Genomic DNA, 12,301 nt, shown 5'->3' on the forward strand with positions numbered 1-12,301 from the left:
CCCGCTCTGCCCAGCCTTGGGAAGTGGCCATGGGCAGGACAGGGAATGGATCTGTCCTGGTTTCTGGAGCTGAGGAACGGGAGTGGCACTGAGGTCACCCCCGGACTTTGGGATGCCCCCAAAGTGTCACCCCCAGGAGCCACAGGGACACAGGGACCCCAAGGACACATCCCTGCCAAGCTCCTCAGGGAGCAGAATCCAGGCTATTCCAAGGAATGCCTCGGCTCTGGAAAAGGGATGGCTGTGTCTCCAAAGGGATGAGGCACCTTCTGAGGGGCAGCTGTGTCCCCTTGGGAAAAGATTCCCTTCACTCAAGTCCCTCCAGTGGAAATTTCCCTGATCCAGGAATTCTGCCTTGCCGGGGTTTTACCAACCCCACATCCATCAATATTCCCAAAAATCCAGCATTTTTTGCACTTCATCCAGCCCTCACCTGGTTTAATCCACATGCCTGCTTCCCAGCTCTCTAACAGAGGCAGGATGGGGCTCAACAAATTTTGGGAATAAAAAGGAGACTAAAAATCCTGCAGTTGAATCCAACCCAGGACACAAACCCTGGGATTCACAGAGCTATTCCCACATTGATCCAGGGGGAATGAGAAGGAAAATGAAGCTGCAATCAAGCCAATTTTTCCCTCCCGCTCCTGTTTTATCTCCGATTCCACCTTATCTTAAGGCATCCTTTGGAAAATGCATCCCACATTCCTTCGGCTTGGGAAGAGTTTGGAGGCCTCCTCACGAAGAAAATTAAGAACTGATTGGTGTCTGGAGCGAGTTCCTTTCCCGAGGAGCTTCCTCGGAGACAAATGGGCCTTAATCACGGAATATTGCGTGACTCAAAGGCGGCATCATCATCCCGGAGCTTTTCCAAACCTCATTTTCCAACGAGCCATTCCAGCCAGGAAGGAACTTAACAAAACACTGGGCACGAGTTCAGCAGTTTCGGAGCATTTTCCAGGAGCACTTGAGGAGTTATTTTCCCATTACCTGCCAGGAGCCGGCTCGGGCTGTTGGAAATTGAGGTTGGCTTTGGGGTCAGCTGCTTATTCCAAAAATCAGGGGGAATTTTCTTCCTGCCTTAATTCAGGATTTTTGTGCCCCAGCAAATCATGTTCCCAAAATTACGTTGTTTTTTTTTTTAAGCTGCTGCTTTGGAGGATCCCATCAAATCCATCCCAAGAACTCCGCTCCGAGAGATGTTTCCAGCGCAGGGATGGAATCCAAAACTGGGATTTAAACTGGTGGAGACCCCCCCAAAAAGGAGAGGGAGAATCCATGAGTTGGATTCCTTCATTTCATAGGCACAGCAAGGAGAGGATGGATCCAGGCTTTCCTTGGAGCCACACAGTGAAAGGAAACCCCCAAAACATCGGGAATGTCCTTACTCGTTCTCCCTTTGGTCCCGGAAGTCCCCGATCACCCTAAACCAAGGAAAAGAAAAAATAAGAGAGATGGATTATTCCCTTTCATTCCCTCCTGTGTTGCTCAGGCCACTGATTCCCACTCCAAGGCGCTAAAATCTCCTGGAGCTGGAAGTCAGATCTTCTGGACAATCTGGAAAACCCTCGGCTCCCCCCGAAATGTTGTGGCCATCCCAACGTTTGGAATGGAGCAGGCAGAATTCCCTGTCTCCCTGTGTCCAAAGGAGTTGTCCAACCTCTTCATCCCTCCATCAGGATTAGGGGCCCTGTGCTCTTATGGATTGGGATGAAAGAGCTGCGCTGGAGGATCCACGGAGACCTTTCCTGGCCTTCCCACAAGACTCGCCTGCCTTTGAACCTCAGGAATTGTCCAAATTCCAAATTAATTGAGGCCAGATTTATGGCATTGACAATGAACGAAACCCCAAAGGACTGAGGGGGTTTTCCTGACTCCATCCATGGCTCAGCACATCCGTAATGTGGAATTACTGCTGGATTTCCCATCCCAACGGGATTCAGCATCTCCATCCCGCAGGGGGGGAGATGGCACCCGAAAAATGAAGGATTTCCCAAATTTCTCCCTCAAATCTTTTTATGGAATGTGTATGGAATAGGAGCTGGAGTGCAGAGCACGTGAGGCTCACCCAGGGGCTCTCCCAGTCCATTCCCAGGAGATCCTGGGATTATTCCCAAAGGCTGATCCAGGGGCTCTCCCAGCCCATTCCCAGGAGATCCTGGGATTATTCCCAAAGGCTGATCCTGGGATTATTCGCACTGGTTTTACAGGGGCAGCTGCTCCCCCCAACATCAGGGCACCGTGTGGATAAGAGATGTAGATAAGATAAGGGTTGTAGATAAGAGTGGGAGATAAGATATCAGCTCTTACTCTTTGGCCTTTCACTCCCGGGAAGCCTTTTGGACCCTGGAAAATGCCATAAAAAAAAAAAAAAGTGAGGATCCACAATAACAGGAGGAAAATGGGAAGGTGGGAAAGTTTGGGAAGAGCAGCCTCCACCCAAAGGCAGAGCTGCTTCCAGGGATGGGCTCCAGCATGGAAAAACAGCTGGAAGAAGCAGCACAGGAACTCCTGCTTCAATCCTCTGCCCACCAGCAGGATCTCCTGGCAGATGGATCAATTCAGCCGGATTCCCTCATTTCGAGAATCCCACTGGGATTTTTGGACCCTCAGCATCAAGGAAAAGCTCCAGGAGATTCCTCCAAAGTGGAGGTGGATCCTTGATGAGGATCTCCAGAGCCCCTGGAGGCCAAGCCAGGATGGGAAGCGCATTTGGAGAGGGGAAAATCCATCGTGGTCATCGCGGTTTGCAAAATTCCCAGGAATATGCAGGAAGATGGGAATTTCCATCTGCATGGACACCTTCCACTACCCCAGGGTGCTCCAGGCCTCACCCAACCTGGCCTTGGACACTTCCAGGGATGGGGCATTTTTCTGGGAATTCTATGCCAGGGCCTCTCCACCCTCACAGGGAAGAATTTCTTCCCAATATCCCATCTATCCCTGCCCTATTCCGGTTTAAAGCCATTCCCCCTTTTCCTATTGCTCCGCATCCTTATAAAAAAATCCTCTTTCTTGTCATTCCATGAAAAATAACAGCTGAATAAATAATAATTAATTACTATCTAATAAGGAGTTCATCCAAATTCTTGCTGCGCTTTGTGTCTCCCCTGACTCAGCCCCCTCCAGCAGAACAAGAGCCTGAAATTCCTGCCCTGGAATTCCCAAATTTCCCACAGAACTGACAACAGCAGGGAGGGATTGATATTCCAGGAGGGCCTCCAAACCTTGGGATGAGTCACCCAAATGGCCAAGGACATGATGGAATTCACAGGATTTCCACTCCCTCATCCCATCGGAATTCAGGTTCCCAAATCTCTATTTCCCACTGGAAGAATCCCATTGTATTCCTCTCATGGCTCGTGGGGATTTTGGCAGCCGTGGAGCCGCGGTTTTCCGGGATAGCGGAACACTCACCATCATTCCAGGGGGACCCCGCATTCCCACGATGCCCTCGTCACCCTGGGGGATGGAGAGGGGCAGGGATGGCCGCTGGCACACAGGGAATCCCAAATCCACAAAGCATCCCAACGTCTGGAATGGAGCAGGCGGAATTCCCTGTCTCCCTGTGTCCAAAGGAGTTGTCCAACCTCTTCATCCCTCCATCAGGATTAGGGGCCCTGTGCTCTTATGGATTGGGATGAAAGAGCTGCGCTGGAGGATCCATGGAGACCTTTCCTGGCCTTCCCGCAAGACTCGCCTGCCTTTGAACCTCAGGAATTGTCCAAATTCCAAATTAATTGAGGCCAAATTTAGATCTTCCATAGAAATCCAAGGCAACCTGAGATCCCGGGATTTAGATTTATGCCAGAGTCAGAAGAGCAGAAACATTATTCCATCATTTCCTTTGGCTAATGAAGCTCCAGCAGGATTTACCCACAGCTGTTGACATTCTCAGGGAATGTTTTGCCTCCTGGGCCTCATCCAACAGCAGGTGGGGAATTTGTCCCAATGGATTGGGCCATAAATTCCCAATTTATTTGTGGAACAGCCACAGGAGCAGCAAATTGAAACACGGCCTCCGATTCCGACTCCGTCTTTGCCGGAAGGAGACCAAAACTTCTGAGGAGCACAAGGAAAAGGGAATTTTGCTGCCTGAAACCCTTCAGGAATCTCTGGGATGGGTGGGTGGGAGGTGAGGGATAAAGCTGCTTCCAGAGGGGGCTGGAAGCTGCAGGAATCCAAGCCTGGAATATTTATGGATGGACCTACCCTAGAGCCAGGGAATCCACGGGGACCTCTCGGGCCAGCGGCTCCAACGCCAACTTCTCCCTGGAAAGCAGAGAATTCCGGAGGTGTCACTCGGAGCAGGGACACCACACCACCCAATTCCTGATTAGTTTGGCCAGGATTGAAGTCCAAGGAAGACTCAGGAGACTCAATTCCATGGATTTTCTGCTGTTCTCTCTGGAGGGGGCTCCAGCAACCATGGGAAGAAGGGAGTGAGGGTGGAATGGGATGAAGAAGGATGGGGTCAGGCATGAGGAGCCAGAGGAAAGCAGGGATTTGTCCCATTCCCATCCCAGGATCTCAGCTTGGGACCTTCCTGGGAGCGTGGCACTGACCTTGTTCCCTTTGGGTCCAGGTGTCCCGGGAATTCCCTGGAAAAGGAGAACAAAATAAAAGGGAGGATTTCCTTTGGAAGTGCTCAGTGATCTCCTATCCCAACATTCCAGAGCAGGAAAGCCCATCCAGCCCAGATCCCTCATCCATCCCTCCCAAAAGGCACAGGGAATATGTCAAATCCACCTCTTTTCCTGGGGATCCCGATGGTCCCACAGGCCCAGGAAATCCATTCCGGCCTCTCCTCCCACGTTCCCCCTGGAAAACAAAAACCCTTTGAGAGGAGAACACACGGATGGGAAAGCTCCTGATTTCCCTGATCCAGACAAAAAGCAGGAGATGGTGACCCAGGTGTTCCCTGCAGTGGCAGGAATTTCCTCATGGAAAGGGTTAGCAGGCATTGGCAGGGGCTGCCCAGGGAAGTCTGGAGTCCCCATGGAGGTGTCCAAGGAATTCCTGGAGGTTGCACTCACTGGGGATTGGTCACGGGTTGGGCTCGGTGACCTTGGAAGGCTTTCCCAACCTCAGTGATCCTGGGATTCTGGGATTCCTCCGTCTTTTCCCAGGGATCAATGACCCCAAAATTCCGTGCTGCCATCCCCGTGCTACGGCCACTCCTTTCCTTTCCAGTCACCTCATAAAATTCCCAGGAAGAACAACTTCCTGGGAGCTCCACTCCTTTCTTTTGGAACCTGAGGACCATCCCACTGTTCTAATCATTCCCGCTACCTTCCCTTTTCCAACTGGGATTTGTTCCCACTTCCCTGACAATCTCCAGGCTCAGGAAGACCTGGAATTGTGGGAGCTTGACCCACAGGATCCACCTGGCATGGACAGTTGGCTCACTGTGGTCACCCTGAGGTGACAAACACCCCATGGTGTCCCCTCACCTTCTGTCCTGGAATTCCGGGCACGCCCGGAGCCCCTCTGTCCCCCTGGGATCCGGGAGTGCCGGCGTTGCCGCGAATTCCTTGGATGCCCTGAGCTCCTGGAGGTCCCGGGGCCCCTGGCTCGCCCTGGTGAGGGAATCACAAGGAATTGGGATATTGGGTGGGATCTCCTGTCCTTCTAAAGGTCCTGGAGAAAAGCTGGGATGTCTCCTTGAATTCTCATGACCACGGAATTTGGGACAGCGCTTCCAGCCCTGATCCATGAGGAGATCCAAGGGCTGGAGGAATTGTCACTGAACTTTGGGATGTCTTTTCTTCCCGAGTTTTGGTGATGAAAGGGCTTTTCCACGGCTAAACAAGGAGAGAGCCTTTAGCTCCTGACCTGAGGTGAATTCCAACATCCCAGGGATCCCTGGCACTGCTGAGCCCACAATGCCCTGGATTTTTTTTTTCCCAGCCTGAGGATGTCCCTGCTGATTGCAGAGAGCTCAGCCCAAACCATTCCATGATTCCATGATATTTATCCTCAGGATCTCCCTCTGAAATGGCCCTTTGGAGGACACAGAGCATTCCCTCTCTCCCAAATCCTTCTCCTGCTTTTCCAGGATGATTTCAGTGCTTTCTCTTTCCAGGCACTTCCATGCTCCACACCCAGCAGTGGAAAACCAGAATGACAAAGAGGAAAATCCACGGAAAAAAATCCAAGCGAGATTCAACCATACCTTAAATCCTGGTGGCCCAGCCTGGCCGATGGGACCTCTGAACCCAATTCCTGGTTCTCCCTGGGAAAGGAAAGTCAGGAAAAATCAGGAATTCTCCTTCCAGTGTGAACCCAGGACAGGGAGAATTTGTTCATGCTGTTTCATGGAGATCCAGCTGAAATCCCACAGAGCTGATCCCATTCCAAGGGTTCCTACAGAACTCTCATCTCCTCCGGATGATCTGAGCTGGAGACACAAAGCTGCTGGGAATCAGCTTTGGAAAAGAGGGAGCAGGAATACGGCCGGGAATGGTATCCCAGGACTCTGGGTCAGACCCATTCCCTGGCGTTACTCATCCCCGAGGTGGCCTGTCCATGTGATCCTCCTGGAATCTCCTCCTGGAATCTCCCCCTGGAATCTCCTCCTGGTCCCCAGCCAGCTCTGGCCACTCCTCAGGAGTGACCTGGACACTGATCCCGAGGTGGGAATGTGGGATATGGGAAAAGGAGGAAAAGGCCCCCCTGGCTGGTGCCAACTTTACCTTTTGACCTTCTTCCCCTCGGTCTCCCTTGGTGCCCTGTGGAACGAAGAGAGGGATCCGAGGTCATGGAATTGTCACCCCTGAGACAGAGATTTCCAGGGATTCTCTGCCTGGAATGTGGGGAAAAATCCTGGGAAAACGCCCTAATTCCAAGGAAATCAGTGATGGGATGAGAGGGGACTTCAGGTCATTGTCTGGGTGAGTGACATCAACCTCTACTTCCATTATTGGGGTTTTGGGGCTAATTTTGATATAATTGCTTTTAAATAATTAATTATTAATTCATTAAATTAATTAATTAATGGTGGTATCATGAACTGTTCTGTCCTATCCTGGGAATTTCAGCTTCTCTATAATGAATAATTCTGATTAAGAAAGATATTTTTGTCTAATTATTTATTAATAATTACTTCTTAATAATTACCCATTAATAATATTTATTCATAAACAACCAGACAATAATTATCTAGTAATTATCATTAATGAATATTTAGCAATTAATCATTAGTAAATTGTTTTTCTATTAATAATTAATTATGATTAATTTATTGTTAATACTTATTAAGAATCTGTTTCGTTATTGTATTATTTATTAATGAAGTATGAATTATTAATAAAGAATTAATTTTTATATCCATCTTTTTGGTTTGCCCTCATTAATCCTGCTGGACAAAGGTTCAACCCCAGCTCTGTAATTCCTTCGACTTCATCCATTGATATTCCAGGGTTGGGATTGGATCCAACCCCACCCAGGCTCCTCTTGGAGAAGATTCCTTAAAAACCCTTGGAGCTGATTCCAGCACTCACCTTCTCTCCAGGTTCTCCCACGTCCCCAGGCTGTCCCTGCAAGACAAAATTCCCCTCCCAGCCACTTTTCTTCCCTCTTTTCCTCCCTTTTCCCAGGATTGCATCCAAAATTCCCCATGGGATTCTGCCTTTTCCCAACCCTCCCTTTCTCCCGAAATTCCATGCCCCATCCCGCTGGATCTGCCATCTGCTCCCTAGAAATTTTCCCGGCCCAAAGTGGCCATGAAATGAGGTTTTTGGTGGCCTTTTTTCCATCCCTATCCTCGTGCCAGGGCTGGATTTTCCTTGTCCATCCCCTCTTTTAGTTCCCAAAATATTTAGTCCCCAAATATTTGGGGAATATTTGGATCTGAAAGCAAAAATTGAATTTATTTGCCTTAGAAGTCCTGAAACCTTTCGGGAGCACGAGAAGGAGAAGGAAAAATCAGGATGTGGTGGAGTTATTTAGGGATATTCCCCCTTTTTTTTTTGGTAGGAATGAAGATCTGGATTCATCTCCATTCATTTCACGGGCTGGGATTTTGAGATGGTTTAAGCAGGGAAAGTAAATCTTAGCTTATCTTATCTTATCATCTTATCTTAGCTTATCTAGCAGAAAATGAACATTGGGAATTCCCGTGAATTTCTGGAATTGTAGGATACAATAATTCCATCATTTGGGTCGGAAAAGTCCTCAAAAATCACGAAATCCAACCTTTAATCCTTTGTATGGGAAAACTGCCGGAAGTGGGGAACAAAACCCCCAGGAAGGTTCAGGGATAAAGGTGGGAATGTGCCAATCCCAGTTTCCATTGGATCGGAATGTCCTCTCCATAAGCATATTCCCAACTGCCTTCCCCTTTCCAGACCCTTTCAGCATGGGGAATTCTGGTTTCAAAGGATCAGCTTGGAAAACCCCATCCCTACCTTTTCTCCTTTGTCTCCACGGGCTCCAGGAGCTCCCATTTCTCCCTGGAAAACAACCGGCAATCCCTTTAATCCCAAACATTCATGATTCCAAGGAATTTTCCCTTCCCTCTTTGGAGCAGGGGGGTGCTGCTCTGGTTCCTGCTTCAGCTTTTGGCAAATATCCGTGGGGGAATCCCTGATTTCCAGCACTTGCATTCCCAGAATAGATTGGGAATGTCCTATCCTGTGCAGTGGGAGTGCAGAGGGAAAAGCACAAATCCCTGGAGCGAAAGGCAGGGAGAAGCGACAAATTGAGGGTTTCCTTATCCCAGGATACTGCAGATGTTAAAGAATTCCATGGATTTGAAGGAGACTGGAGGAATCCGCAGAGGCTGAACTGACTGAGGATTCCCAAAACGCAAATTCCATGTTTGCATCAGCCGTGAAAGATTCCATCCTGGAATTTCCGCTCATGCCAATGGCAAAACTGTTGATTCCATCCTGAATTTCCTGATTTTTTCCTGTGATTCCTCAGTTTCCAAAAAGTGAGACAGCTCTGGGAAAATGGATCATTATCCCGGGAATGTGCATGAAAAAGGGGGAAAAGCACTGACCTTTGGGCTGTGGGAGAAGGGATCAGCTGGGCCACTTCTGTCCTTCTGCAAGGGAAAAATGGGATGGGATGGGATGGGATGGGATGGATGGGATGGGATGGGACGGGGTGGGATCCACGGGATGGGATGGGATGGGATGGGATGATGGGATGGGAGAAAGGAGCAGCTGCCTCCTCCCTGGGATAAGAGCAGGACAGGAGGAATTCCACACCTTAATTCTCCTCGGATGATGAGGGCCTGGATGTGCCTTGGATTCAAAGAGAGGAGAGGGAAGTGTGGGAGCAGCTGGAAAAGCTTTTCCCTGAGCCATGGAAAAGACAGCCCTGAGGAACGGGATGTGAGGAAGCAAGGGGGGAATCCCAGAGGGAAGCTGGGGGTTTCCAGGGATCACCAGGATCCTTGGGGTGACCTCCAGGCTCCTGATCTGCTCCAGCCTGGATGAGACATCTGGGAGCTGCCAGGACCAAGGAATTCCTGAGAAATTCCTGAGGCATTCCAGACTTCTGGCAACAGCCCATTTTAACCCCGGAATTCCTGGAGGGCTTTGGAAAAGGTGTGGATGAGCTCCTCTCATTCCTATTCCTTTTGGGAATGCAGGGTGAGGGTCACTCCCTGCTTTCAAAGAAATCCATTTGTGGGAAAACCAGCCCAAATTTTCCATCCTTAACTCTTGGGAATGGGAATTTTCACTCTTAAAGTTTATAAAAATCCACTTTTTTTCCTATTTCTGGGATCCTGTGTCAAAGATCCCTGGAATTGTCCAGGTGTGTCAGGAATGGGCAGGTTTATAACCACCCCCACATGGGAATATCTTCGACATTCCAAGGGGAATTCCAGTTGTTCTGTTTTCCCCCAAAACCAGGTTCTTCCGTTCCCTCACTTCCCTGCATAAATACATGGAGAAGGAGCTGTTTGTCCATGAAAAACGCTCCTGCAGCAGCTCTTTCCTGCTTTATTTATGGATATTTACCCCTAAATTTCCACATTCATTGTGTCCTTGCCCGGGTGGGAAAAGAGGGATGCACTTCCATCGCTCACCGTGGATCCAGACGGGAATTTCCGAGCTCCCGGAGCACCGGGGGGATGAGCCGGTGCTGGAGCCACCAGGGAAGGGTCACTGCTTCCTCCTGCATCACAGGGATGGCTTTGGAATGGGATCTTCATGGAGCGTCTCTCATGCCTGGGAGATCTCCTGGATCTGTGCCTTGGGATTGCGGAGCCATTGCTGGAATTCCCGTTTTCCTGTGGGAAGGGAAGCAGAGCACCCAATCCATGGACAAGGACTGGTTTCAAACCAACAGGGGAGAGAACTGGATTGGATGGGAGGAAAAAATTCCATACCCAGGGAATGAGGAGGCCCTGGGAAAGGTTTCCCAGTGGATTCCCCATCCCTGGAAGTGTCCAAGGTGACGCTGGATGGGGCTTGGAGCAACCTGGGATAGCGGGAGGTGTCCCTGCCCATGGAATTGGATGGGATTGAGGATCTCTCCCAACCCCTTCCGTGATTCCATGAAATCCCAATTATAAAAATCAATATCAATACCAATAAACCAAAATGATCTTTTCCAACCTTAAGAATTCCATGATTCCATTTTCCAGCTTATCACCAGGCCACGAATCCACGGCCATTCCAAAGCAATAAAACCCCACCGAAAAAATTCCAGCTTGGAACTCGAAATCCCTCCCTACTCCAGCCATTCCCAGGCAACTCCGTGTTTATTGCACCTGGAATATCCAATTGGAATAAGCCAGGAATATTTAAGGCACACAAAGTAAAGGAAATAATTCCTGAGCTGGCACCTAAATTGTTCCTGCTTTTCCATATCAGCAGTGGGAAATGATCCATTGGAAAAATGAGAATATTCCTATCAAGAATATTCCCAGCAATTATTCCCTGTGCCAGATATTTGGGGAATATTTGGATCTGAAAGCAAAAATTGATTTTTTTTGCCTTAAAAGTCCTGAAATCTTCTGGGAGCACGAGAAGGAGAAGGAAAAATCAGGATGTGGTGGAGTTATTTAGGGATATTCCCACTTTTTTTTTGGTAGGAATGAAGATCTGGATTCACCTCCATTCATTTCACAGGCTGGGATTTTGAGATGGTTTAAGCAGGGAAAGTAAATCCTCAACTTCCAGGGAATGTTGGTGAGTGCAGCTCTGTGAGGTTTCCAGGGATGATAATTCCTGTTTTCCTGGATTTTAACAAACCATGGGATAATTCTGCCTCATGGATAATGAACCCAGCAAATTCCTGGCTCACAAGGAAAAAAAAAAACCCAACAATTTGGAGCCAATTAAAACTGGAATTCTTTCCTGGAAGAAGATGAGGGAAAAAGGGATAAAAGAGGGATGGGTGATGTGAGGATGACCAATCCAGGGTGGTTTTTTTGGGATAAGGGAGGGAAAATCTCCCAGGGATGGCACCATGGGATGGATTTTCCCATCCCTCCTTCCTGGGCTCATTTCCTTGGGAATGGCTCTAAAATGCTTCTCATTCACATAAATCCTCATGGAGGTGATTCCAGAGATTCCAGAGGCTGCCTGGCTGAGGTTTGGAATGTGCCCTGGGATCCCATTTACAGGGAATTGCTGGGGGTAATGAGGCTCCTTTAATTCCGTAATTTCGGCTGTTTCCTGCTCCCGGAACGAGGCGCCTCCAAGAAAAATTGGGAAGCTGCTGCTTGCTCAAGGAATGATTTGCTGCTGGCAGGGGAAAAAAAAAAAAAGGAAGGAAAAGAGGGAAGGGAGAAAAGGAGGGAAGGAGGAAAGGATCGGAGGAAACGAGGAGAGGAAAGAGAAAAACGTAAATAAAAGGGAGAGGAAAAACCAAAATATTCCCGCAAAAAAAGGAAAGGGAGAAATAGGGAAAAGCCAAGATTCCAGGGAGGAAAATGAAGCAATTGTGGGTTTATCCACATGGAGATGAGGGGGGTTTATCCCAATTAACTCTGGAAAGGGATAAGTTTAAATCCAGGGGAGCTGGGGGGTGGAGGAGCAGGAATTTTTTGGGATGATCCCATAATCCCAAAGCAGCGGCTCAGCCATGGATGAGTATCCAGCCCTGCTCCGGACACGTGGATCAGGGCTCATCCTGCTCTTCCCAGTGCTTCCTTTGCTTCCAATTAACTCCTGCCAGGAATTGCTCCTGGGGGAGGAGCTCCTGGGCTATTCCAGGCTCCATGAACCTTGGAACAGGTGGAAATTTCGTGATCCCTGCGGCTGCTGCCTGGAAAACCGGCATGAAAAAAGGCAGGAAAACCAGCAGGAAAACCGGCTCCATTCCCTCCTTGGCATCTCCA

At 49.0% G+C, this 12,301-nt stretch overlaps 1 protein-coding gene across 1 annotated transcript in view; it reads right to left on the reverse strand.

Annotated features, from left to right (window-relative positions):
• Positions 1-12,301, reverse strand: part of LOC103611375 (collagen alpha-1(VII) chain) — a 76,908-nt gene that overhangs the window by 22,703 nt on the left and 41,904 nt on the right. Inside the window, exons 45-58 of the mRNA XM_017727974.1 lie at positions 10,040-10,243; positions 9,213-9,248; positions 9,002-9,046; positions 8,406-8,450; positions 7,500-7,535; positions 6,693-6,728; positions 6,173-6,232; positions 5,451-5,576; positions 4,747-4,818; positions 4,563-4,598; positions 4,210-4,269; positions 3,415-3,531; positions 2,308-2,343; positions 1,386-1,421 (exon numbers count right to left, since the gene is read on the reverse strand). Of these exons, the coding sequence (XP_017583463.1) occupies positions 1,386-1,421; positions 2,308-2,343; positions 3,415-3,531; positions 4,210-4,269; positions 4,563-4,598; positions 4,747-4,818; positions 5,451-5,576; positions 6,173-6,232; positions 6,693-6,728; positions 7,500-7,535; positions 8,406-8,450; positions 9,002-9,046; positions 9,213-9,248; positions 10,040-10,243 (945 nt within the window). The remainder of the gene's footprint in view (positions 1-1,385; positions 1,422-2,307; positions 2,344-3,414; positions 3,532-4,209; positions 4,270-4,562; positions 4,599-4,746; positions 4,819-5,450; positions 5,577-6,172; positions 6,233-6,692; positions 6,729-7,499; positions 7,536-8,405; positions 8,451-9,001; positions 9,047-9,212; positions 9,249-10,039; positions 10,244-12,301) is intronic.

The sequence above is a fragment of the Corvus brachyrhynchos genome, unplaced genomic scaffold (genome assembly GCF_000691975.1).
Source record: "Corvus brachyrhynchos isolate BGI_N302 unplaced genomic scaffold, ASM69197v1 scaffold182, whole genome shotgun sequence".
Lineage (NCBI taxonomy): Eukaryota > Metazoa > Chordata > Aves > Passeriformes > Corvidae > Corvus > Corvus brachyrhynchos.